This window comes from Monodelphis domestica, chromosome 4 (genome assembly GCF_027887165.1).
Source record: "Monodelphis domestica isolate mMonDom1 chromosome 4, mMonDom1.pri, whole genome shotgun sequence".
NCBI lineage: Eukaryota > Metazoa > Chordata > Mammalia > Didelphimorphia > Didelphidae > Monodelphis > Monodelphis domestica.
In genome coordinates, this window is record NC_077230.1 from 34,607,567 (window position 1) to 34,634,242 (window position 26,676).

The 26,676-nt window shown below is 35.1% G+C and overlaps 1 protein-coding gene across 1 annotated transcript in view; it reads left to right on the plus strand.

Annotated features, from left to right (window-relative positions):
- The first annotated feature begins 342 nt into the window (after positions 1 to 342).
- The window catches only part of LOC100014474 (uncharacterized), a 46,239-nt gene continuing 19,905 nt past the window's right edge, over positions 343 to 26,676 (plus strand). Inside the window, exons 1-10 of the mRNA XM_056793275.1 lie at positions 343 to 2,397; positions 4,097 to 4,204; positions 4,671 to 4,776; positions 6,576 to 6,658; positions 13,808 to 13,895; positions 15,899 to 16,109; positions 19,292 to 19,381; positions 19,517 to 19,628; positions 20,430 to 20,526; positions 23,324 to 23,503. Coding sequence (XP_056649253.1) covers positions 4,185 to 4,204; positions 4,671 to 4,776; positions 6,576 to 6,658; positions 13,808 to 13,895; positions 15,899 to 16,109; positions 19,292 to 19,381; positions 19,517 to 19,628; positions 20,430 to 20,526; positions 23,324 to 23,503 — 987 coding nt within the window. The 5' untranslated portion in view covers positions 343 to 2,397; positions 4,097 to 4,184. The remainder of the gene's footprint in view (positions 2,398 to 4,096; positions 4,205 to 4,670; positions 4,777 to 6,575; positions 6,659 to 13,807; positions 13,896 to 15,898; positions 16,110 to 19,291; positions 19,382 to 19,516; positions 19,629 to 20,429; positions 20,527 to 23,323; positions 23,504 to 26,676) is intronic.

Genomic DNA, 26,676 nt, shown 5'->3' on the forward strand with positions numbered 1-26,676 from the left:
TCTGTAATGAAGAGATAGCTGGAGAAGAAACTGGAACATTAGCTTCACGAGGAAAATTCCAAATCAAGTCATAAAGAGTCAGATACAACTGACTGACAAAAAAAGAAGGATCAATGGTCAATTAGAGGAACAGATTAGGTGTAGAAAATGCTGAATAAAAAAGGGCCTTGTAAAATGTACCTTTGATAAACTCAAAGTCCTTAGACTGTGCTAGAATTAGGAATTATTTTTTAAAACTGCTGGGAAAATTGGAAATGCTTTGAGACGACATTTTATATAAGTTGTCTTTTATTGTGAATATGTGAACCCACAAATGATCCATAAATAAACTTTGGGGTTCTGTGATCTTGGAAGAGAGAAAAAAATGCATGTTTTTTTCAATAACATTTCATTCAAATTTAACAAATTCCAATAACAATTTTTATAATACACTTTGATATCTGGTATGGTTAGATCATCTTCCATCATATTATTTTTCACTATTTCCATTGATAATCTTGACCTTGTTTAGTGAAAAATAATATGATGGAAGATGATCTAACCATACCAGATATCAAAGTGTATTATTATAAAGTACTTATCTTCAAACTAATCTATTATTGATGAAGAAAGAGTAGTGAATCCGTGGAATAGAGTAGGTACACACAATATGCACAGTAGAAATGACTTTAGTAATGTTGTGTTTCTTACATGCAAAAATCCATATTTTAGGGTCAAGAACTCACTGGGTCAAAAACTGCTGGGAAAACCAGAAAGCATTTTGCCAGAAACTAGATGTAGACCAATGCGGCACATCATGTATCAAGATAAGGTCAAAGTGGCATTTGATTTATGCATTCAGGGTAATGCCAAATTTAAATTAGGGGGAAAAGAATTATCAAATAAAGGACAGAGAACATGATAGGAGGTGCAATGGATCATATTCATTACCTTTAAAAGTTTTCCACACAAAACCAGAGAGAAAGAAGAAAAATGGGAAAAAATTTAAAGATCTGATTAAGGCCTCATTTCTCAAAGATATAGAGCACTGGATCAACTTTATAAAGAATACAGGTTGTTCCCCAATTCATAGATCCTAAAATTATATGAATAATCAGTTTTCAGATGAAGAAATAAAAACTGTCTCTAGCCACATAAAAAAGCACTAAATCACTATGAAGAATACAAATTTAAACAACTCTTACTTACCTTTTCATGCCTATCAAATTTTCTTAACGAGACAGGAAAGGAAAATGAAAAATGTTGGAGGTGATGGGGGAATATTTGAGACACTAATGTACAGATCGTGGAATTGTGAACTGATTCATCTATTCTAGAGAACATTGTGGATATATGCTCAAGGAGCTATGCAATTGTGCATATTCTTTGACTTGGCAATATCACGACTAAGACAGTATCCCAAAGAGATTATAAATTTTTAAAAAATGAAAAGAAAATGTCCCTATATGTACAAAATAATTCATGGCAGTTCTTTTTCGTGTTGAAGAACTTAAAATTTCAGGGATAACATTCAATTGTGAAATGGCTGAAAATTTTGTGGTATATGATTGTAATAATATTATTGTGACATGAAATGATGATTAAGATGCTTTCAAAAAACCTGGAAGACTTATATGAACTGATGCATAATGAAGGGAGCAGAAGCAGAACACTGGGTGCATGAACAGCAATGCTATGCAATGATCAATTGTAAATGACTTTGCTATGCCCAGAAATACAAAGATTGAAAGACAGTTCTGAAGAACTGAAAAATGTTATCCACTTACAGTGGAAAAGGTGATGGAATCTAAATGCAGAGCAAAACATATTTATTTTACTTTATTTTCCTTTTTACCTGGTATGTTTTATTTCTCAACATGATGAATAAGGAAGGAAATATGTTTTACATGACTGCATATGTATAATCTTTATCAAATTGCTTACCTTTTTAATGAGGTTGGAGACCAGGGTGAGTAGGAAAGAATTTGGAAGTTAAAATAGATTTTATATGTCCTTAGAAAAAAATTTAATTATTAAAAATGTCTTAATGTGCTTATATGCTGAAAGGTAGAAAGTTCAGCAAAATCATTGGTCTAGGGGAGACTGTAACAGAGTCAGATATATATTGCTAATTATTAAGGAAAAGATACCGGTAAAGTATAGGTGGATGGCTTATAATTCCAGTGCAAAGCTAGACTGACCAGGCCAACTGTACTGGGAGGAAATTTTATTCTTACTGTTGCTTCAGATGTTTTAGGCTTTCATTATTATTACTATTATTATTTTTGTATTTATAGGTGACAACGAACTGGGGCTTTGTACTTGTATCTTCTTTGATCCAGCAGATGAGGATGGAAAGGAACCAGGGGTTTTTATAACTGAAATTATTGAAGGAGGTGCAGTTCACAAACTTGGATGGTGAGTTTGGTTTTGTAATTTTATAAGAATTGACTTTGTAGGGAGGATTTAACTTCATTCTAAAAAGGGTTAATATTGTAAACATGGAAAGTGACTACACAAATAAAATCTCTGAAAAATACAGAAATATCAACTTTAAAAATATTGTCATGACCAAGCTAGTAAGGAAATGGAATTGGCTTGGAAACAAAGATTCTATAATTCCACTCCAACTTGGTCTGTAAACCGTGACTTTATTCTTGATCATTGAGAAGGTCTTTAATAATTGCCATAATGAGCCCATTGTAAACATGTGCCCAGCTATTTCCAAATCAGGTCAAATTAACAAGTATTTATAAATCTATACCATTCCAGAACCTGTGCTCTCCATGAAGGGATATAAAAAAGTGGGAAAATAGTTCTTGATTTGGAGAAATGAAAAATTGAATTGACTAGGCAACAAACAAGTTACTATTCTGTGCAGAAAAGATCTATAATAAATAAATGTGAGAAAATCTGGGTGTGGGGGATACTTTGGTTGTATTAGAAAAAATGGTATCCATGAGACACTGGCAACTATCTTCAGAGATTATTGAAATTTGACTATACAATAAAATAATTCCTGAATTGAGAGAGGGCTTCCTAGATATAGGAATGTAGGAATATACATTTAAAATATTTCTATAAACTGCCCAAAGTTAATCCTTGAGAAAGGAAAAAAATAAGAAATGCTAATAGGTTGCCAAATCATAAATTTAACCTTGTAAGAAATTACTATGTAACTGAGGTCAAATGGTACCCTCTATGTCCTTGCTCATGATGTAATTTTGGACTTTAAAATGGAATTCTTCCTGAGATGACATTCTGTTACATAGAACTGAAAGCAAAAAAACGCCATCAGGCATTCTGTTTCTAAGCCTGAGGCTCATTACTTCTTCATCCCCAACTCACTTAGCCCAGATGGTTTTAGAATTTTTTCTTGCTTCCTAGATTGTAACAGAATTGATTTCATTAGCTGCCCATCCTGAATATCCCAGATAAATGGTGGAAATTTTCTCCTCTTAACCTCCCAAAGTTGTTTTCTTTTCCTAAGTTTCAATGATGGCATGTATCTGTTTATTATCACCCAAGGTCTCTACAATAAAAGTATCAACTAGAAGTTTCCTTCTGAATTATCCTCTCCTTACTCAGTCTTCAGTCAGTGGGGCATTGTCTGATACCTCAGAAGAATCATTTGTTTTAGTTTCTGCAGATCCTATTGACTTTCTGAAGAATATTAAAATTGAAATAATACTCTGATAATTGTTTGGAGGAGGGCATCTGTGTTTGTGGATGATTTCTCTTGGATCCTCCTCACTGTGTTTTCCAAGATCTGCCAAAGTCCCTTCCTTTTTCAATCTCATTTCATTATTGAGACTTAGCCAGCTGGAAAGGCTTGGAGTACAGACCCAGTTATGAACACTAATCATCTTTGAAGCCCACTTAAAAAAAATCCAGGGAAGAATCCCCAGACAGGCTGCAAGGTAATGAAATTATTGAGACACACCAGCCCTCTAAGTCTTCTGATTAATTTGTAGAGAAGTGGTGACTGAAAAATTTGTAAGTGGCAACCATTATAGTAATGGTAGTACCACATCTTCTAATCATACACATGCATTGGACTTTTAGGTCATAAATATCTTCAATGTAATTTTAATTACTATGCAATTCTATTTTTCAGTATCCGTGTATTTGACCAGATTATTAAAATAGGTGACATCAATCTAATTGGATTGGATGAAGCAGAAATCGTCTCTACTTTTAAAAAAATGGACGATTCTCCTTTCCAGTAAGTAAATTTTCCCATATTTCTTTTAAGATGCATAGATTGCTAGATCATTGTTTTTGACTTGGAAATTTCCTAAGCAATGTGTTCAAACAGAAAAATTGGGGAGAAAGAAAGCCTAATTAACATGTTTAAATAATTTCTCTTTTTGTCTTCTTTTGCTAGGAAATGACCCTCTTTTTTTCTGTTCAGCAGTTCACAAGATATTTTAGGACCCATTTGCACCTTCCTTTCTGAATACTCTATCACATCTCAAGCAAACCCTTGATTTTCATTTGCATTTATTTTTAGTTAATGAATTTTTATTTTCTTGGCAAATGATGCTCCTTGAACCTGAGGAGGTTGTTTTGTTTTGTTTTGTTTTGTTTTTGTAAGAATGAAAGCTTAGCTGAATTTCCCCATTCTGTTTTTTGCATGGCTATGTCTTAATCCAAAGTACATAAATTAAATGTGGATATTTTGTACCTAGGATTGAAATTGGCCGCGAACCACCTGAAGTCAAGTCAGAACTTATCGAACTCCTTGAGTTGTCAGAGGAAAGGAAGAAATATTTTATGGATTCGCTCATAGTACAGGTATTATGTGAACCAAATAAAAAAATGCAGAAACGCAAAATTCTTTCTTTTTTATCATAACAATATTAAAATAAAAATTTTGTTCTTTAAAAAATTTCCTTTCCTACTCTTGAGTAACTTCATCTTAATTTATTACATACTTTTTTATTGTTGCTCTTTTATGCAATTTTATCAATGTCTCTGAGATTTACATTCTAATCTTCTCTGATGCACTCCAACCTTCACCACTGAATTATCATTTGTAGTATAGAGAAAGAATTAAGCAAAACTGAACAATAAATACAGCAACTGAATCTGATAGTTTTTGCTCCTTTCTGAACAAAGGAGATATATTTGTGTGTATGTGTATGTATATTTTTATATCTCTAGCTTTTGTCCCAGACTAAGATTTTCCATTACAATTAGTCAGAGGATGGCAATCTTTTAATGCTGCTTTAATTTACCTTAGTATTAAAGAGCCTTCTGTTTCTGCTTACTTTACATTATTTAATGTGGGGTTTTTTAATGTCTCATAGAATTCTTATTGTTAATTTCAAAAATTAATAATATCTCATTATATAATATATCACAGCATTTGTTCAGGTCTTCCCAAATTAACAGACACTTTGTATTCAGACAAAGAATATGTGAGTGTATCCATATTCCCTTGATTTCCTGCCTTTGATGACTTTGGATTTTCTCTTCTATTCTAGTTGCATTGATTTTTTTCATGTTAAACCTTTCTTAGTAGTGCAAATTTTCTATTTTTTCTTTTATAATGATCACTAACCCCCTCGTTTTTTACCATCAATATACCTCACAAATATAGGTCTAAGAGGTCTTATTCCTGTTGTTTTTCTAATTTTGAATGCTATATGGATATTGGTTGATATTAAGGTTGTATATGCAACTTGAATTCATTATGGTAAATTATATACCCTTTTGTATTCAAACTTTCATTTGTATCACATGATTTCCAGTTTTTCTCAGGCCTTCCAGAATACAGAATCCTTCTTCTCTCATTTTTGTTTTTGGGTTTTTGAACCCCTGGATTGCTGAGTTAATTATCTTCTGGGACTTCCTTATGTAGAATATTTTATGAACTCTTAATTATTGTCAAGTAATCTTGAATAATTTTATTAATTTTGAAGGTTTAGTTTGAGGACCTGTTAATTTTAGACCTCTTTTATTATTCTTGTTTTTAACATTTCCACTAAGATTCCTTTTCACAACAATCTCTGACCAACAATGTTTTTTTTTTTTTATGTCTTTCTGGATCCTATCTCTAAGGCTTTCCCCAAAATGCTGGTCTACCAATCTGTAAGCCCCTGGAGGTGAAGGAATGTTTTATCTTTATATCCCCAAGACAACACACGGGCTTGCATTTTTTAGATGCTTACGAAATTATGATTGAATAAGTTGCTCATGTTGTTATGCTGATGCAGAAGCAGGCTCTTGCTTTTTATTCTGTGCTATTTAGCTAGATGTTTTGGCAGACTCTTTAAAATGTTTTACTATAATTTTGAAATGACCATCCTTCCTCTAATAATGATAATGTCCTTGGAAGAAAGATCAAAGAATATATTTAATCTTTCAAAGTGTGTATATGGGTATATTGGTATATATTTCATTTTGCAAAAAGTATAAAAGTATTTACTACTGCCTCCTTAAAACCTCTTTCCTATCCAATTATGAAATCTTTAAACATTAGCACATTAGGAGAGTGGATTTTGTTTGTGTATTTTAAGCATGTTCTTGAGATTTCTTAGCTTTAGGCCTATATTGTAATTACACTTTCTAAACATTTTCTCCATTTAAAGGAAAAAATTGGAGATATCACTATTGTGAGAGGACAAGCAAGTATTTGTAGAAGTCCAAGAGTACCATGGTTCTGGATGGCCAGGTATATATATATATATGTGTATATATATATATATATATATATATATATATAGGTATATATATATATAAGCTTTTATTGTGTATGTAAACCAGTGGTTTTTTTAGACAAAACTTAGTGAAAGATTAATAATAAAATAACTATATGGTTTTGCCTCTAAATTCCATTTACTGGGAAGATTTCCAAATTGGATACTCAATTAAAAAAATGTTTATATTCAGTGGGTTTTTTGGATAATATTTTCCTGATGAGGAATGGCCTCCATTTCTGGCTTATAAATATATAGAATGAAATAATATAATGCATTAAAATAAGTAAATATCAGGAATAGAAGAAATCTGGAGACATCTTGATAAACTTTGATGTAAAGCAAATAGAACAGATAAAAACAAAAACAAAAAGAATGTTTTTTTAAACTTTACCTTCTGTCCTATAATTGAAGCTAAGTGTCAGTTCCAAAGCATAAGAGCGGTAAGAGCTAGGCATTGGGGTCAAATGACCAGGCCAGGGTCACATAGCAAAGAAGTACCTGAGGACAGATTTGAGTACAGGACCTCCCATCTCCAGGATCTCTCTATCTACTCATCCAATTAGCTGTTCATGAGAATATATTTTTTGTGAATTAAGACAAAAAAGGTCTAGAGAGAGCAATGGATAAGCAAAAAATATTAGGCAGAAGAATAGATTTAAAAATGTTATTTTAGAGTGTTTCACTGACTCCCTATTATGTAAATTCATGTGGAAAATAAATAGCATAAAAAGGCTAGAGTCTCCTAAGCATGATGATTGTTCCTTAGGTTACTAAAAGTGTGGAATCAAGCATGAAACTCCCTAGGTTTCTTCAAATGCACAATATATTTTAGACTCTTCATACATCTAGTGATAATGTCCAATTCTGATTGTATCTCTCCAGAACTTCTTAAATACTGACACCGTTTTAGTGAAAAATTCAGAGTTTTTTGCACTCATTGCTTTCTAGAATTATTGAACATATAGAAGGATGAATTTTTTCAAATAACTATGGTCACTCCATGATAGATGCAAAGTTAAGACAGTGAAGTTTCCTGGAGTCACAACCTATTGTCATATTGTTGTTCAGTTGTATAATTCTTCCTAGGACATTCTTCGGAGTTTTCTTGGCAAAAATACTAGAGTGGTTTGCTATTTCCTTCTTTAGCTCATTTAACAGGTGAGGAAACTGAGGCAAACATGATTAAGTGACTTGCCTAGTGTTACACAGTTAATAAGTATTTGATTTGATGACTGAATTTTAATTTTTTAAAAGATGAGACTTTCCTTACTCTAGGCTTGACACATCCAGTGTGCCACCTACCTATCCTTGCTGCCACTAATATTCACATTTTGAGTTGGATTACCTAGAGAGAACAGTAAAATATAACTCAGCTGTGTGCCTGTGATATTAAATAGGGATAGGAATTTCCCAAAGAAGTATAACAGTGACAAAGGATTGTAAAGTTTAAAATTAGTGGTTGGACGATGATTATATGAAATTATGTGATTGCCAGGACGTATTCCAAGTTGAGTCAGAATTTATTTACAAATAGAGAGGAAACAATAAAGAAGAGAAATGTAAGGGGGATGGAGAAGTTATCTATACTATCAATCTAAATACTTTTCTCTGGTTCTGCTTAATCCAGAAAGAGATTAATTAGCTCTTAACCAGGAACCTTGCAGCCTCCTCCAAGATGGAAGTTAGTCTCTCCAAAATCTAGGAGAGGGATCAGCCTTTTACTCACCCAAGGGAATAATCCTAGAGTCAGAGTCCAATTAGAAGCGTAGTTCCAAACCCATGATCCAAGCAAGTCTCCAGCAAAGCTCCCTTGAAGACTATCTAAGACTATCTCCAGAAGACAATCTCTTCAGACTATCTTCTCAAAGACAATCAATCTGCCCTAAAGAAGTTCAGGGTTTGCTTTTAATGGTGACTTCTTGTCCCCTCCCCTCTTCTCAGGGGTCAGTCACAGTTTCCTAATTGTCTACCACTGCCCATTGGGCAGTTTGGGTAGGATCAACTTTTCACCTTCTGAAGGTTAAATTCTCATCAAAAAGATTCACAGATTCCTGGCTTACTGAGGTGTGAATTCTCTAAGCACCTTGCTAGATTCTCATCTACTACTAAGTATGGTGTTTAATCTTTTGTTGGTTCAATTTAAAAGGAGACAAAGGAGAGTTAATCCTCTTTTTCCATCTAGTGAGGGTACTAAATAGGGGTACTTAATAGTGTTAACTCAGGATAGACAGTAAAGAATTCCCTTTTCACAAGATACTGGGGTTCAGAGGATTGGGATGATGCTGTGTCGTCTCCCATTCCATTAAGGACTTTCCTGTTTTCGACCTAAGCATGTAATGACTACTTTAGTCTTGGGAAGACCAGACCTCTTGAAAGAAAGATCCGGCATTTATCTCAGTCTTTGCTTCTTTTTGCCTCTACCCAGTAGCTGCAAGGAAAATTTTGAACAGAAAAATTTGGTCAAATAAGGAAGTGCAAAAGTACTTGATCTACTCTGTGAGACAGCTATGTATTTCCTCTTCATAAAACATAGGCTTAATAAACACAGGGTCTGAATTCAACTCAGGCTCTCTGAACCTCTGAAATTCATAATGTCGATTTTATGTAGAACACAATAACCTCAAGACTGATGTTGGATCATTTATGTAGGACAGGCAGTTAGAGGTTCAAGGTTGCTGAATTGTGCCCTAAAGATCTTGTGTCCACATGGAAAAAGCTGCCAGACTCTTAGAGTGGGGAGGACAGCCCATCCTCCTTCTGTTCAGGAGAGAATTATTTGCCACATGCCCTAGAGTCATGATGGTAAACCTCTGGCACATGTGCCAAAAATGGCACAGAGAGACCTCTCTGTGGACTCACATATACCTTCCATGGCAGAGTTAATTACTAGAAAGGTAGAAGAACTTGGGGTAGGGAGACTGCTCCCTTCCCGCCTCTCCACTGTGCATTCTTAACCCTCAGTACTCACTCCCTTTCCTGAGTGGAGTACTCAGGCTACTCTCCTCTCTTTCTCCCTCCCCTGTCTGAGTAAGGGCAGAGGACACTTGGTTGCTGGGTGGCATGGTCTCTAAAAGGATCTAAAAGGTTTGCCATCACTATCCTAGAGCCTTTTTGGTGAACCTATAGCAGGTGTGCTGGAGGGGCTGCTCCCTTCCCCTCTCCATGTGCACAAGGACAATTCTTATATCACCTGCCCCTCAGCCTAGCAGTCAAATGGGAACATTTCCTCCCTCCCCTATCTGGAGTAAAGTCAGGTGTTCTTACATGCATCATGAGGGTTTCAATTTGGTCACTTGCTCTCTAAAAGTTTTGCCATCACTGCCCTGGAGAATCAAAGGAGGAGATGCGATAACACCCCACATACACATACCTCCTCCTGTCACAGGGCTGGGACAGCTCTGAGCATGTTCCATCTCCATTATCATGACATTTATATGAGAAGACAGGCAGATAGACAGGCAGACATAGTGCAAAATTCATTATTCACATTTGTTCTAAATGCAAGTTTAGGCCTTTCTTGAACCTCTAATATGAGAAAAATCACAATTCAAGAGAGCTGTGATTACTTCTGTTACAATGATTGAGAGAATCATGTGGCATAATTTTGGAGTTGTGTGTTTTTATTTTATCTTTAGAGCTCATTAAATAATATTTGAGTAAGTAGAGATATAGGCTAGATTTATGATTTCATTGAAATAGGGAATACTCATGTGTATAGTTAGAAAATCTTGAAACCCTACTACATTACCCAGAATACTTTTCCCTTTGTGCACATTTGAGTCAATTCACATAACTGTTTATAAGTTCTGTAGCTCCTCCCAATCGCTCTCTTCTTTCATGACTGGTCCTGGGTATCAGTAGTTCTTTTAGTTATTAATTAATAAAACTTTTAAAATAAAAGTTATAGAATATTAATTTTAATCTTTACATTTTGGTTTACCACAAAGAGAATTCTCAAATATTTTTTAAGATAGAATAGATAAATTTTTTCAAGCATGCTTTTCTGCCTGCCCACCTGCTTTCCCCACCATCTGCTTGAACCAGCTCTCCTCCCACTACTGCTGCTGCCAGCAAACACCAGAGCTTGGGAGTGGTTTCTCCTCCCCCTGCATGCTCTTGGGAAGAGTGCTCAGCTGCAGTCTCCCACTGCTATTTCTGATTCAAGTGTCTGCACAGAGGGTGAGATTCCCCAATTTTTGGCCAGACTTTTCCCCACTCCAGGTGGGTTTTTGAGCCTGTGCTAGCCATTTTTCAGTGAGGAAAAGTGACACCATGCTATTCAGCCCCACCCCCTTCTAGTTTATAAACTGAATTTCTTAAACTGACCCTTGGCACCAGGCTTGCAACTCAGGATTTTTTTCACAGGAAGGGGGACCACTCTGCTGGTTTGTTTTTTATTTTTTTTGAGTGCACATTAACCCAAATCAATGGACTTTAGATTTTATTTTTCTCCCTCCTACCCAAAACATTGAGGACTAATCTTTCTTTCATATGAAAATATGCTATTGCTCTCCCTTGAAATTTTGCCCTTCTTTGAGTTTTCTCTTTAAATAAAATCCATTCAGTCTTCCCTTCATTTTTTTTTTTTGGAGGAAAAATGCTTTTACAAAGCATGCTAGGAACTCTCACAGAACAGTTCGAATTGCTTGACCTCTAACTAGTGCATACTAGTTCTTTTTTTTTTTTACTAGCAGTTTGTATTTACACTGCATATTTCCCATTTTGTTTGCTTCTCAAGAATATGCAGCAGGCTAGACTGCTTAAATTAGAGACCAAACTGAAATATTCTGACAAAGTGTTATGGGGTTCAGCTGTGTACCCCTGGGGTTCAGGAAGGATACCTTTGGCAAGAACGCAAGACTCCAAAACTTAGCTTAAAAACAAAAAGAGAAATTTATTAGTTTAGGAGGTAATGTTGAGAATGGCCAGGAGGATAGCAAGGTGGAGCAGCAAGATGGGGAGCAGTTCCTTGGGAGGACAGCATGAATAGAAAGGCTGCTCCCCATGAGGACAGCATGGATGGAAAAGCTGTCTCCCCAGACGACATCAGTTCTGGGGATTTTATACTCTTTACAACAGATGCTATGTCATGGTGTGGACATGACTTAGAGTGTTAATAATCACTCAGGCATTTGGTGGGGTCAATGAGGTGGTCATCTGACTTGGGTCTGCCTGGAGGCATAAAGATTCCTTAACAAACAGATATCTTGAGATGTATCCTGATAGGATCTAGGTGTAGCCTGGAGGTGCGTCTCTCTGTCCATAATAGTTTGCCAGAGTTTCTGGGGGTATAGTGCCCATGTCAAAAGTTTTGATATTCTTAAATATTCTCAAAACACAGAGTAGAGATTCCTGCCCATTGCTTCTATCAGAAATTTCAGAGTTCTGACAAATGAAGTGCAAATAGTTAATAAATAGTGGGGAGGGGAATGAACATTAAAAGAGATCTGGAGGTTTATTGTTTCCTAACTACTTTTAATTTATTACCCTCCATAAGAGTAAAAGAAGTCTATTGGAATTGGAGAAAAGGATTTTTGACGTCCCTGCCTATGTCTTTGTTATGCTTATTTTATTTGCTGATTGCTTGTGATAAGAGTTAATTTTTTAAGGTTCATATGTTAATCTAATCAATATCTTTCTGATATACTGAATCATTTCAAGCTAATGTTTTTGCCTATTAGATATATTCTATTATATTGATTTTTGTATTTGTACCTTTCCCCTCTGACTGTACTGAAGAATATCATTATGAAAGCCCATATACACCTTTTTCTGTGGCAAAATCATAATTCATTAGGAGGTGTTTGCTGCATTTGTCACATAGATATTGATGGATGGACTTCATCAAAACTGGTTACAACTTGTATACTACATTTAGAGAATTTAATGAGCTAAGAATTTCAATTGCAATTTTAAGAGGTTTTCAGAAATTACTTTAGATATCTAGGAGAATTCTGGAATGGTATTTAAAATATATATGTATACATTATATATTTTTTTAAATGTTGAACTAAAAGGTAGAGAACCAAATAGATGTTCCTACCTAAAGTATAAAGCAGGAAGCCAAAAAGAACTTATGTACATGCATAATAAATTATAATCTGCAGTTTAATCTAATTCTACCAGAAATATAGAGATTTCTTGGTGATGTTCATTTGTATTTGTATTGTAATTTGTAGCATTGCTCATTTTATATCCTCTAAAATTGTGATTGATCAATAAATAATTAGAGTTTACTCTGGGATTGTGTCTGATTATCAGAGTTCTTAAATCTTTCAGATTTGTATTTCTTCATGGTGTGAATATGAAAAAACCCTCATGATAGTGTCAAATTTCTTCATGCAAATATGATAATTTTTTTTTTCTGGTTCATAATAGTTTGGCTCTGTTCTCTTTGTATCAGTTCATAGAAATCTGGCCAGGTTACACTAGTTCCATTCTGGAAATTATTTCTTTTTGTGCATAATTTGTTCAGCCATTTCCCAGTAAAAACAAAACAAAACAAAACATCCTATTAGTCCCCAGTTCCTTGCCTCTGCAGAATAAGAAAAGAAGTCTCCAATAATTGTTTTGGTATCTTTGGGTCCTATCTTTTCATTTGCATTTTTTAATGTCTTTGGGATATTGGTCAAAGTTTAATGACATTTTAATGAGGCCTAGGACCAAATTACTTTCTTGAATATCTAGAACAACCTAAAGTTCCACGACCATGAATACTCTTTTTTCTCATACCCCAATAATTGTCATTTTAGTTGTAATCATCTTTGTCAATCTGATATGAAGTAAAAGCTTAGAACTGCTTAAATTTACATTTCTCGAGTTACTAGTGATTTTGGACCATTTAGGATTGATTACCCCCTTGAAAAAAGTGCATTTGTTTCCTTGGCTTTTAACTTTTTTTGATTGTCATTTAATTGGAAGATGCCTCATGGTTTAAGGTTTACATTTGATCAGTGTAGTAAATGGAAAGTCAGAAAGGCTAAGTGATTTGCCCAAGTTAATACAACTAATTAGTGGAAACATACAACTAGGTTCCAGAACTAGAACTTGAGTCTAAATCTCTTTAATTCCAAGATAGTTTGATTTCCAGTTGTATGAAACTGCTACCTTTTCGTCCACAGTGACCTGAAATTTGTTATTGGGGTACTGAAAATATTAATAGAAGAAGATCAGGGATGTAGAAAAGACATCCAAGCTATCTTTGAGCAGGTAAGACAGCACAGTTCCTCCCCATTAATCAAGTTTTATTGAATGTTAGTTGTGTTCACAGTGATAAAAGTGGTGGAAAGCAAAGCAGTCAGTGAGAATGGTGCCCATAATAATGCATGAAATAAATGCTTCCTATTTCATTCATCCATTCTTTTGATCAGTCCAAACAAAACTTTTCAATCTTACTAAAACTCTTCTTGGCCTAAGAGGACTGCTTCATGAAAGGTGAATAGACCAAAACTCCCATATCACTACTCTCTGCCTAGTTCTACTTATGACTCTTTAGAAAATCCAGTATGGAAATCATTTGGGAACCCCAGCCTACTACTACTACTAATCCATGAATTGTGTCTACTTGATCAAGAGAAAGGATCATTGGCTGGGGTATCCTTCTTCCTTGCTTCCCTTACTCCCTTGCAGCTATTAACTACTCTTAGGTCTTAAGATGTGAATCAGTAACTTTCTTCCTTCTGAAGTGAAGAAGGCCCACCAGGCTTTTTTATTATTATTTTCTCTGTGAATATGCCTCTGAAGTCTGCTAGAATATAGGCTTTACAATCAATTTCCCCTACTTTTATGCTATCATTGTAACTACTAATTGAAGTACCTCTGGATGTGTGCAAAATGCTGCTAAGCTCTGGAGTTATAAATAGAAAAAATGAAACATTTCCTGATCTTGAGACACTCTTACTCGATACTCTAAGTGGAAAGTACAACATTTAAAATAAGGTTCAGCTGAAGCACAAGATGGAATGCTTCAGAAGTCCTGGGGTCTCAGTGGTAGAATGGATGGAATGGATAGCAAGCGCCATTTGCAAATGATTTCACAAAGATTAGTTAGACTGGTTCTGCCATCTATCACATCAGTAAATTCTTTTTGTATTTGAGGATTAAACCCAGTGTCTCGGTCACATATTATCAAGGCTTTCCTGTTGTTATTGGATAAAGTCTAAACCCAGTACCTTCCATACTCTGACACCAGAGGGTTCCATACTTAATTCCCAGAGTACCATGACATAAATTTTTATTATATATATATGCATATATCTATATCTATATCTTTGTAGTCATATAAATCTTATATACCCAGAGCTTAGCTGAGGACCAGAAGACCAGACATGGAAGAAGCTCTTAGTAGTTAATATCATTTTTCCTTTTTTCTATACACATGTAAATCTGTGTGTCTGTATATACATATATATGCACATAAATGCATGCACACATTTATTTATATATGTGTATGTGTGTATGTGTCGATATCTATACCTCTATCTAAGGCCAGGTTACTTACTCATCAGACCTGCCCTAACATTCTTCTAGTTTGCAAAAGGGCTTGTCACTGTAACTTCTCAGCTATTATGGTATTTCCACTGACTTTGTTTTTGAACATCTCTTGAAGTCCATTTTACTAAATTACAATCCTCCTAGAAGCAGAAACTGTCTTTCCCCCTGTATATACAGAACTATGCAGGAAGAGAAGCTTCATTTTGTAGTGTTAGGAAGTGATATGTATTGAAGTGGTCCCCCTGATGTCCATCCTGGATGTCTGAAGCTCACCAGGTCAGTAACATCTTACTGCTTTTGGCAGCTTCCTGCACCTAAATGGCAGTGAAGGTGTCACCTTGCCTTGAAAAACACAATTCTTAGCTGGGAGAGCTTTTAAGCTTTGGATTCTATCCCTAACCTCATTCCTATCTACATGCCTATCTCTTTCCCTCTTCCCATTCCCATCCATGTCCCCATCTCAGTTCCCAAACCTATCCCTGTCTCTAATCTCATGTAAATCTCTCGTCCTATCCTGATTAGTTTTACTCAATAGCTACTAGTCATGGAATTTGTGCATATGTTTTTGAATGTAATAGATCTTAAGGGGTCATTTGAGAATAAAGAGGTCAGATAAGTGGCTAGCAGGAATAAATGAGATGGTTGTGACTGTTGGAGAGGAAAAGGATTGAATAAGGTGTAATTAATAGATTTATTTTGGTTAATTTGGTAAATTTCAGGCTAACATTTTTCAAGACAATTATAAAGACATGAACACATACAATGTGAATATGGAACAGAAACCTGATGAATCAGATAAAGAAGGCACATTTTTACCATTGGCCCCAGAAGAAGAATTTTTACTAGGACAATTTAAAATAAAGCCTAAAGAGATAAAAAATGAAGATTTATCACCAGAGCAATTATTAGCCCAAGGGGATTTCAATTCAGGTATGACATATATCCTTGCTCAAAACATTTGACCCTAAAGTTTTCTGATAGAAAAGAGAAATTTGGAACAAATGTTTCCATCACTCACCGAATATCTGGTCTCTATTTCTTTTCCCTTCATATCTCTAATAATGAGAATGTTAGCTGCTTTATAAGGCTTTCTCAACTATTGGTGATCCCTCTCTTGGTGATTGAACTATAAGGGACATTGGAAATATTCTACTATAACATTTTAATTGCTATAGAAATCTATCCTATATGTAAGTCAGAATGTCATTTAGATTCTGCCTCAAAATATGCAGTGATAAGAAACTCATTTTCTCAACATCCAGGCCACACTATTGCTAAATTACTTAAGCTTTTAGAAAATATTTCAGTACAATGTTTTTCCTTAGCCTTTTTTTTTATAATTTAGTCCTTTTCCCTTCTTTTGAAATAATACAGAAAAAGATCTTGTTCCTCTTTCCCGATTACTATCCATTTGACCTATAAAATCAACTTATTTTCCACCTAAGTCATGATCATGTTTAGCCTGAAAACAATCTTTATATGATTTCTTATTACATCCTTGGGACATGGTTTTGTTTAGAGTCTATTATCCATCCTACTTTAATGACATCCATTTTAGTTTATCAACATTCTGTTGGTCTCATTGCAACAAAATCTTTTTTTAATTCAATTACTTATAGGAATAATTTTGGCCATTTCTTTTGACATTTTAAAATTCAGATACCCCCATCTCCCTTTCCCTACCTGAGGGGGTGAAGAATCTGATATAGGTTATACTCATACTATCATGTAATACATATTTCCATATTGTTCCCATCATGATAAAGACACATAACACACATATTCACTAGAAATCTCATAAAGATTTATAATATAACTTATAATTTATAATATAACTATTATAGTAGAAGATGTCAAGTTTTGATCTACACTCAGATTTTTTTTTTGTAGCTTCCTTGACCATTGATAGTATGTTCTTCATGTGTTACCTTGGAAGCTTTATGATAATGGTTTAGTCCTTCACAGTTGATCATTGTATAATATTTCTGTTATAGTCTCTAGTTATGGTGGTTCTGCTCACTTTTTCTGAATTCATCCTGTTCATTGTTCCTTATGGCATAATAGTAATCCATTACAACCATATTCCACAGGTTGATCATTCAACCACTAAATAATGGACAACCCCGCAGTTTCCAATTCTTTACCACTATAAAAAGAGCTGATAATATTTTGGCACAGTTAATTCCTTTTATTCTATCTTTGATCCATTTGGAATCCTGAACCTTTAGTGTGATTGTTGTATAGACCTTTGAGTATTGTTTCATATAAGTCTCTAGAATGGTTGTATCGATTCACACTATCACCAATGAAGTTTATTAGTGTTCCAATTTTCCCACTTCCCCTTCAACATTTATCATTTTCCATTTTGGTCGTGTTAGCTAATCTGAAGTGGGTGAGATCATTTTTCAGAGTTGGCTTAATTTTCATTCCTTCATCAATAGTGATTTGATATTTTTTAAAATATGACTAGGTATAGTTTTAATCTCTTCTGAGAAATGCCTATTCAAATCCTTTGACCATTTCTCAATTGAGGAATGTTGTGTATTATAAATTTGACTCAGTTCTCTTTATATTTAAGAAATGAGACTTTTGTCAAATACTTACTATAAATTTTTCCTCAGAATTTTTTTCATTTCTAATCTTAAGTACATTTGTTTTATTTGTGCAAAACCTTTTTAATTTAATGAAATCAAAATTCCCTTTTAATCAAGTATGCCGATGGTTTATTTATTTTATTTTTTCATAAAACAAACTATTTGTCTTATTTTATTAGTTCTATGGTTTTCTTACTTTCAATCCATTCATCCCTTGCTTGATTTTCATGATTTCCAATTTGCTGTTTAATTGAGGATTTTTAAATTTGTCCTTTTCTAGGATTTTTAGTTGTATCACCAATTCGCTTATGACCTGCTTTTTCTCTACTTTACCTGATATAAGCAATAAGAGATGTGAATTTTCCTCTAAGTACTGCTCTGGCTACATCCTATAAATTTTGATATGTTGTCTCCTTATAATCATTGTCTTTAATGAAATTATTGATTGTTTCTATGATTCATTCTTTGACCCATTTATTCTTTAGGCAAAAATTTGTTTATATCTATCATCTATGTATATGCCATATACATATAAATTTATTTATTGGCAAATAGAAAAGGTTTCCTATTTTAGCTATAAATATCACTTGTATAAATGGTTCATTAGAAAACACCTTTTTCATGGGTACCATCAATTACTTGCAATCCTTTTGCATTGTGAAACTGTGAACATTTGGAGTATCGCTGTCATTGCTAACAGAAGGAAATCTGGTTCAGCCTTATGAATCTGAGATCTGGAAGAATGAATACTGGTGAATTGAGCAACAGTTGGAAAATGAATGCTGTACTTCAGGGGCTGACTTTTTTTTGGCTGCCAAGTACCATTAATGTGATTGTTGTTCAGAGAATATTAGAACCTCTGGTGTGAGGGCTTGCTGAACACTTTTCAGGGCTGCTCATCTGCCTTTGGTGTCTACTTGTCACCCAGCTCTCACCTGTGGTTCCAAGAAGCTGTAGCATGTGGAGCAGCCTGTTAAAACTGAACAGATTGGTTAAGTTAGGTTGATATCTACTCCAGGCTTGTGAAGACCTCCTCCTGGAATAGGTGGATGAGAAAATTTGCTTCAGTAGCCATGAATGTAGCTGAAGTAAGCACTGTGGAGTGTGTAGAGTTTGGTTGGACATCTAAGACACTAAAGTCATTTAGGTTCAGTGTCAATCATCTAGGTTCAGTGTCAGTCATGCAGACTTTTGTCTTGCCACAGGATTTAGATGACTTTGGAAGAAAGAGTGAGGCTGACAATTTTGTGCAACTCACTTAAATCCAATTCATACACAAGTTAAAATATTACTCTGTGATGTCACTGGTACTTTTCAAACATAAGGATCACCACCACCACTGCCAACTGATTAATCAACATTTTTGACTGTCTCATCCTTTTAAGTCTTCTTAAATCCAGCTTTTTTTGTTTTTAACTGCCCTTGCAGCGGGACTAGTATTTTCTTGTTAGATATCCTAGATCATCAGTCTTAGAAGGAACCTCAAAGAACACCCACTTTAATCCCTTCATTTTGTAGGTGAGAAAAATGAGGCTCAGAGAAGACATTCAGATAGTTACCTTCCCAGCTGTGACTTCATGGCTTCTGGCTCTAAAATGAAGAACATAGGTAAGTTCTTCACTTTATAAGTTGTCTAAGCCTTGGTCAGCAATAGGTACCAATTAAAGATTGCTATTTTCCCTTGCTAATCCTAGTAAAATATTTGTGTACTGTTGTACTCATTGAATTATTTATTTTTCTTAGAGACCCCAATAAAAAAAGAAAAAGAAGAAGATGAAATAGTAGTGGAGGAAGAGATTATTAGCACTGGAAAACCTACAGAGGGAAAGGCTAAAAAGAGATTTTCCTGGTTCCGGTAAGAGATGTACTTTTTATATATGGATAACAATATTCTTAATAAACAAAACATTTTATTTCTCCTGTAATTTACCTCTTTGGCTACTGTTTGCTATGTTTTTTGCCCCTTTCTACAAAAGAACTTCATTATTTATATGAATTTTCTCAGTTGTTCACATCTTCCTCAAAAGGGTGCTGGCATAGAGTAAAGGTGTCAAATTCACAGTTTATGGATGTGACCCAGAGAGATCCATTTCTTTTTGAGTCTGATAATAACAACTTAGTGGGAAAAGTATAGGACATGGAATCTGAGTTATCTGCATTCAGACTGGAGTTTTATCACCTAGTCATGTGATCAAATACAAGTATTTTCTGATCAATAGGTTACAGACTTCCCATCTATAAAATATTACAAGTTGACTTCTAGCGTTACTTCAGATCTAAATCAGTGACCCCATCACTCCTTACAAGACAAATCATGTATTAGTTGTGTTTAATGTGGAGGAAGAAGAAGTAGAGAAATGATATTGTGCCATATGCACACATATTTAACTTAACTGGCTTCCATATCTAGTTTTATATTTTTACCGATAGCGCCAAATTTGATCTTGCCCCTTCTCTAATACATGTGCTGACATAGCACGTATCCTACAAAAAGTGTAACTCAAAACTCTTTTAACATGTAGCTTTGTCTTTTTTTCAGAATTGAAATTCATGAAATTTTTATAGTGTGCATCTATTTAAGATCTTTTTTGTGTCATAGTAGAATGTATTTTGTGTTTTAATAATTATTTCCCTTTCAAATTTTGTATGATTCTAGCAATATCAAAGAACGCAAGCTGTGGAACTTCTTTCATTTTAAAAAACATGACAAACAAGTAAAGAATGTGCACAAGTGGGAAGAAATTGATCAAGAGGTAAATTTTCATTATGTTAAATTTATCAAAGATTTAAGTTTGTTTCCCCATTTAAATTACTAGAGAGTGAGCTTTCTCTTGAATTAGAAAACTATAATTTACCTTGGATTGAGGAGTTAACATTCTGTCATAATTATTAATCAGTATGCATAGGAATAAAATTACCTGAGTAAGGAGCAAAAGTACCATAGCGGCAACTGTTTGGCCTTGAAGTCTCTTTTTTGTTCCCAGAGATCATTCAAGAACCTCTCTCAAGAAAAGGGAATGATTAAGAACTCTTAAAACATTTCAATTGTCTGTATTTGGATGTTTTAAGGACAAGGGATAATTGATTCAACTTTTGGCCTCAGAATATTGTTGGCTGAAAATTTTCTAAAATTATGGCACAGAGTATTGAAATACACTTAACCTAGAGAAAAGTGCAAGTTGAATTGTTATGGGCTGTTGCAGGTAGGAAGTGATAACATATTAGGATAATTTTCCCTCCATGAGACAGAAGGGGTCTCTGAAGGGGCTGTACAATATTTAAAAAATAACAGGTAGGTAAAATGGTAAAAGTTTACCAAGAAATACCTCTGTCGGTTGTTGGCAAAATAAAAGGAGAGATTGCATGTGTATGTCCTGATTTACTGTGCCTGTGTTACTGAGGAAAAAAAAGAACATGAGAGCCACAGATGGGCCAATATGACAATGAAGGAAAATAATAAATGTTGAAGGGGATATGGCAGAATTGGGACACTAATGCATTGCTAGTGGAGTTGTGAATTAATACAAGCATTCTGGAGGGAAATTTGGAATTATGAGCAAAGGGCTCTAAAAGAACACATTTGATCCTTTGATCCAGCAATACCACTGCTGGGTTTGTACTCCAAAGAGATAATAAGGAAAAATGTGTATACAAAATATTCATAACTGAGCTCTTTGTGGTGGCAAAAATTGGAAAATGAGGGCATGTTCCTCAATTAGGGAATGACTAAACAAATTGTGGTATATGTTGGTGATGGAATACTATTGTGTTATAAGGAATGATGACTTACTTGATTTCTATATGAACTGGAAAGACCTCCATGAACTGAAGCAGAGTGAAATGAGCAGAACCAATCGAATGATATACACTGAAAGTGAAACATTGTAGAACTATCCAACATAATGAACTTTACTACTAGCAGCATACAATAGTCCAGGACATTCCTGAAGGACTTATGAGAAAGAATGCTATCTATATTGAGAGAGAGAACTATGGGAATAGAAATGAAAAAGAAAAACTTAAGACTTAACACTTAGAACTTGTTTATATGAATATATGATTTGGGGTTTGAGCTCTATGGCAAAAATGAATAATATAAAATTAGGTATCAAGGGATAACATTTGTACAATCCAGTAGAATTGCTTATTGCTTCTGGGAGGGAAAAGGGAAAGAAAATGAATCATATAAACTTGAAAAAATATTAAAAATAAAAAAGAATATGAGGTATGAGGTCAATTGGGAAAATATCTATTGATCTTCACACACATATTTTTACACATACATAAATAAATAGATACACATGTACATATGAGTAAGTCCAACTAAAGATTTCATCACCCACCAGGCATTAGGAGGTATTTCTGACCTGCCCAATTTTGTTTGTGCTCTAGCTAGCAAGAATAAAATTCTGAATTGCCTCACATTAGGAATTCTTTTGAATCCTCCAAGGATGGCCCCATCTCTTAATAGATACTGAAAAAGGACCCCCACAACACTGTCTAATGGAGATGGGCATATTTTTTTCAATTTTCTTTTACTTATAAAATAATAAATGGCAATAAAATACAAGCTTTCCTCCAAACCTAAAGGTGACAACATCGAATATATTTAGCATTTGTAATCATGATGGTCAACTTGCCAAAATCTTGTTAAAAAAAAAAGTAAGATTTGTTTCCATTTACTTTCTAGAAATATTACCCATCAGTAGGAATAGACAAAAAACTAGGATGCACTTGAATAGTTCCTGACCAGTTTCTCAACTGATATGGTAACCTCAATTGGAAAGTTATGGATATCAGACACTGGAAGATGGAATTGGGGACTTGAGGGTTCTTTGCCTTTATAAGAACCATCACTAGATTCTAAAGTTAGCTAACACCTAGCTAATCTAACTTCTAGTCTTAGTACCTGATGATAACTCCTCCTCTGTCTCCCATGACCCAGAAACCCCAGCAGCTCCCACCAGGCCAAGTTGCCTCAACTTCCTTCCTGGGTGGATATTGGGTAAAGTGGCCTGTGTTCCTGGCCAAAGAAGAGACAAAACTACCTGGGTAAAGGTAGATTTTAGTTCAATTTATTTTGGCCATGGAGCATAACTGAATACACTTTGGATATAGATAATTTTCCTCTCATCTTGTCTTAACTTGGAATAGGTGGAAACATTTTAGTATTAATACATTCCCTTACAAAGTCATCACTCCTTAAGTGAAAATATATCAAGTATTTTGCCTGTTTTAGAATAATGCTATTTTTAAAAAGGCTCTAAAGTATTTTCATTGCAAAAAATAAAGTTTTTTTCCTGGTTTACAAAACTCACTTCAGATCTCTTGTTGTTCTGTGAATTTTTGACATACAGATGAAAGAAAAGGGTGGTGGGGATAAGAAATACAGCAGCCTTGAAAAGCAAAATTTATTTAAAAATGAACTGTGAAATGAGGGATGATTTTGGAACAAATGGTCTCTAAAGATCCTTTGAGGTTTTGCTGTCTATGGTTATATTAACATATAGCCATGGAAGCTTTTTAAATATTGTGTCTCTTGACCTCTAGGTATTGGAAGATTACTGTCCTTATTCTACTGAAGCCCCTAAAACATTGCCAACAGAGTGGACAAATATTGAAGTTGGTAATTGGTTATGGAGCATTGGAATGGAGGAGTATGTTGTAAAATTTTATTGTAAAGGAATAAGTGGTGAAAAACTCCTTACACTGGACAATCGCTCGCTAAAAGTAAGTTCAAGAATTGACTTTTTTTTTTTTACAATCCATTAGTCAACATATATATATATATATATATATATATATATATAAATATATATATATATATATATAATCACTAATTTTATGGAGAGAGTATTTAAAACATAATACAAAAATGGGAAATCCTATGTATGATCTATTTGCAATCTTATGGTTTTAAGGAAATCATGTTAACCTCCTTTTGAATGTAGTATCAAGGGGATTTCTTTTTGATAGTGATTTGTTAAATTTCCCATGTATTAATTCCAAGGAAGAAGAGGAGTAGGATCTAGCAAGGAGTGGGTAGTGAGTGACTTGCCAAGGTTCACACTGCAAACAAGAGTATCAAGAGTATTTGAGGGGGGCACTGGGTAGCTCAGTGGATTGAAAGCCAGGCCTGTAGATGGGAGATCCTGGGTTCAAATTTGACATCAGACATTTCCCAGCTGTGTGTGAATCACCTTAAAAGACTTATATATATTAATTTAAGGTAGCCAAAGAATTCAGCTATGTAATTCCTAAATGAAAACTCAAGTCAGCAGTCAAACTTTTATGGAGTTTAATTACAAACAGGAGGAAGAAAGATATTAGAGATAGAGAGATAGAGAAGGAGAGAGAAAGGGGAGAGAAGGGAATAGGGCTTAAATACCTCTTCTGTTTAGGCTGGGCCAAAAGGCCCAAGCCCTTAGATAGCTAGAGGCAAAGAAAAGAGATCAGTCCCTATCACTCACGTGACCAAAATGGAGAAAGAGTCTCAGGGGCCTCCACCTCCAGCTTCCTTCCGAGCAAGTTTCTCAGAGCACCACCTCTCAGAGCAAAACCTCTCCAACCAACCCCCCCTAGTCCTCAGACCCCGCTATCTTTAAGGAAACCATCCAAGTTCCCTCCCCTCAGTTCTCACATCTACCAATCACTGTCCATGTCTTCCGTGTGCCAATGGTGGCTCTAGCTTAATCCAGGACCGCCCAGAGGTCTGTGGCTTTACACATGTCTGTTGAAGGTCATATTCTCAAATAATTAAATTTTGATCCTTTGCTGCAGCTCTTCCTAAATCCTGTTACCCTGAGTAGGGTGGAGATTGGAATAATTAAATTTTGATCTATGCTGCAGCCCTTCCTAGATCCTGTTAGGACTGAGTAGGGTGGAGATTGTAATTTCCAAGACCTGGTTCTGTAATTCCAAGTATCTCTATTGTATCAATTCTAAAATCAATCATGGCTCAAAGAACTTCCTGTTCTATACTTAAGCATAGGTCAAAGCCCTTTCCATTGTTCAGCAAAAGGTTTCTGTCCTAAAGTAATCTTAAGAAGGGAGGAGGAGGAACCTCCCATGCCAATGGGATTCACATTCCAATAGACTATCAGTAAGAAATTTTCCAAGTATGAAATTTCCCAATGGTGAAATTTCCAAAATTTATAAGTCTAAGAAATGTTAAGGTTTACATGTGTGACCATGGGTAAGTCACTTAATGCCCATTGCCTAGCCTTTACTGCTCTTCTGCCTTATAACCAATACATAGTATTGATTCTAAAGTGGAAGATGAGGGTTTTTTAAAAAAAGAGTGGTTGGGATTCAGGGTAAACATGGTGGTAGTCTAGACGCACGACTTCCTCTTCTCAGTACCCACTCATAATAGACTACTTCAAAAGACCAAAAAAACCAAATTCATAAGAATGAAGAGACTCTACAGTAGGGCCCAGCATTAAATGTATGTGGAATTTGGGTATTTCCACACTATAAGGGGGTGAAAAAGCTCCCTTCAAAATGTGAGCTGATCTAAGCTGCCCCACTCCACCTATGCAACCAGAGTCAGAGCCAGCTTGCTCCTGAATCAGCGAATGAGTAAGAAGCACCTCTAGGTCCTTGGGAACTGACTAAGACCACAAAAGGCCTACCCCTGAGAGCAGCTACATGTGAAACCCCAGCAGCCTGAAAAGCACAGACCATGGGTGCTCCTGGGAAGATATCACAGAGAAGGGCAGCAAACAGCAGAAGCTGCGGAGATTCGGGAGCTTGCCTCAGGCAAAATCCTTGCTCCTTAGCTCCATACACAGAGTTCCTTCCCATCTCACTCAGATTTCTGACTAAAATGGGAAGGAAAAATCTCTACAGTGATGGTAAATTGTGACCAAGAGCAACAACCTCCCTCCAAGGAAAACAAAAAGAAGTTATTGACCCTGGAAAATTTTTACAGAGGAAAAACTCAAGCTACAAAGGAAATACAAGTGGCAGCTTCCACACTAAAGGACCACAAAACCTAGAACATGATAGGCAAGAGAATTGGGTCTTCAACCAAGGATCACCTATCCATCAAAATTGACTATATACTTGCAGGGGAAAGTATGGGCATTCAACAAAATAGAAGATTTCCCAGTATTTGTAAAGAAAAAAACAGAACTATAAGTGGAAAGTTTGATATCCAAACACAAGATCAAGAGAAACATGAAATGGTAAATAAGAGAGGGAAAAGTGAAAAAAAATTTTATTCAAACTTTCTTTTTTAAGGGCTAAAATTAGATCAAATTCTATGTATTAATATATGGGGGAAATGTTATTTGTAACTCTCAAAAATTATATTCAATATCATGGTAATTAGAAGAATCATTCACAGGAAGAGACTGGGGCATTAAGGGGCTATGAGATGATATGCAAAAAGGGGGGGGGAATCAAAAATGGCACTAAGAGATACTTAAAGAAATAAAATAAATAGTATAATCTTTATCACACAAAGATACAAATGGGCAGGGGAGAGGAAGAATACTCTTATTAGAAGGAGAGAAAGAGAATGCTAATAGGTAATACATAAACCTTACTCTCAGTGAAATCAATTCTGAGAGGGAAGAGAATCTAGACCACCGGGGTCTTGAATTCTATCTTATCTGACAGGGAAAGTGAGAAGGGAAAACTAAGGTGGGTAGGTTGGGGAAAAGTACAAAAAGGGAGGTAAAGAGGGGGGGGAGGGAACATAACAGATCCTAAAAAAAAGAAGGGAACAAAAAGGGAGGGGCCAGAAAGGGAGGCATATTAAGGGAGGGGATTAGGGGAATTGATTAAAAGTAAACCACCAGTTTAAAAGGATGTAGCAAAAGAAGAAAGGACAGAACTAGGAGAGGATATCAAAATGCTGGAGAATACAAAAGTGACAATCCTAACATTGAATGTGA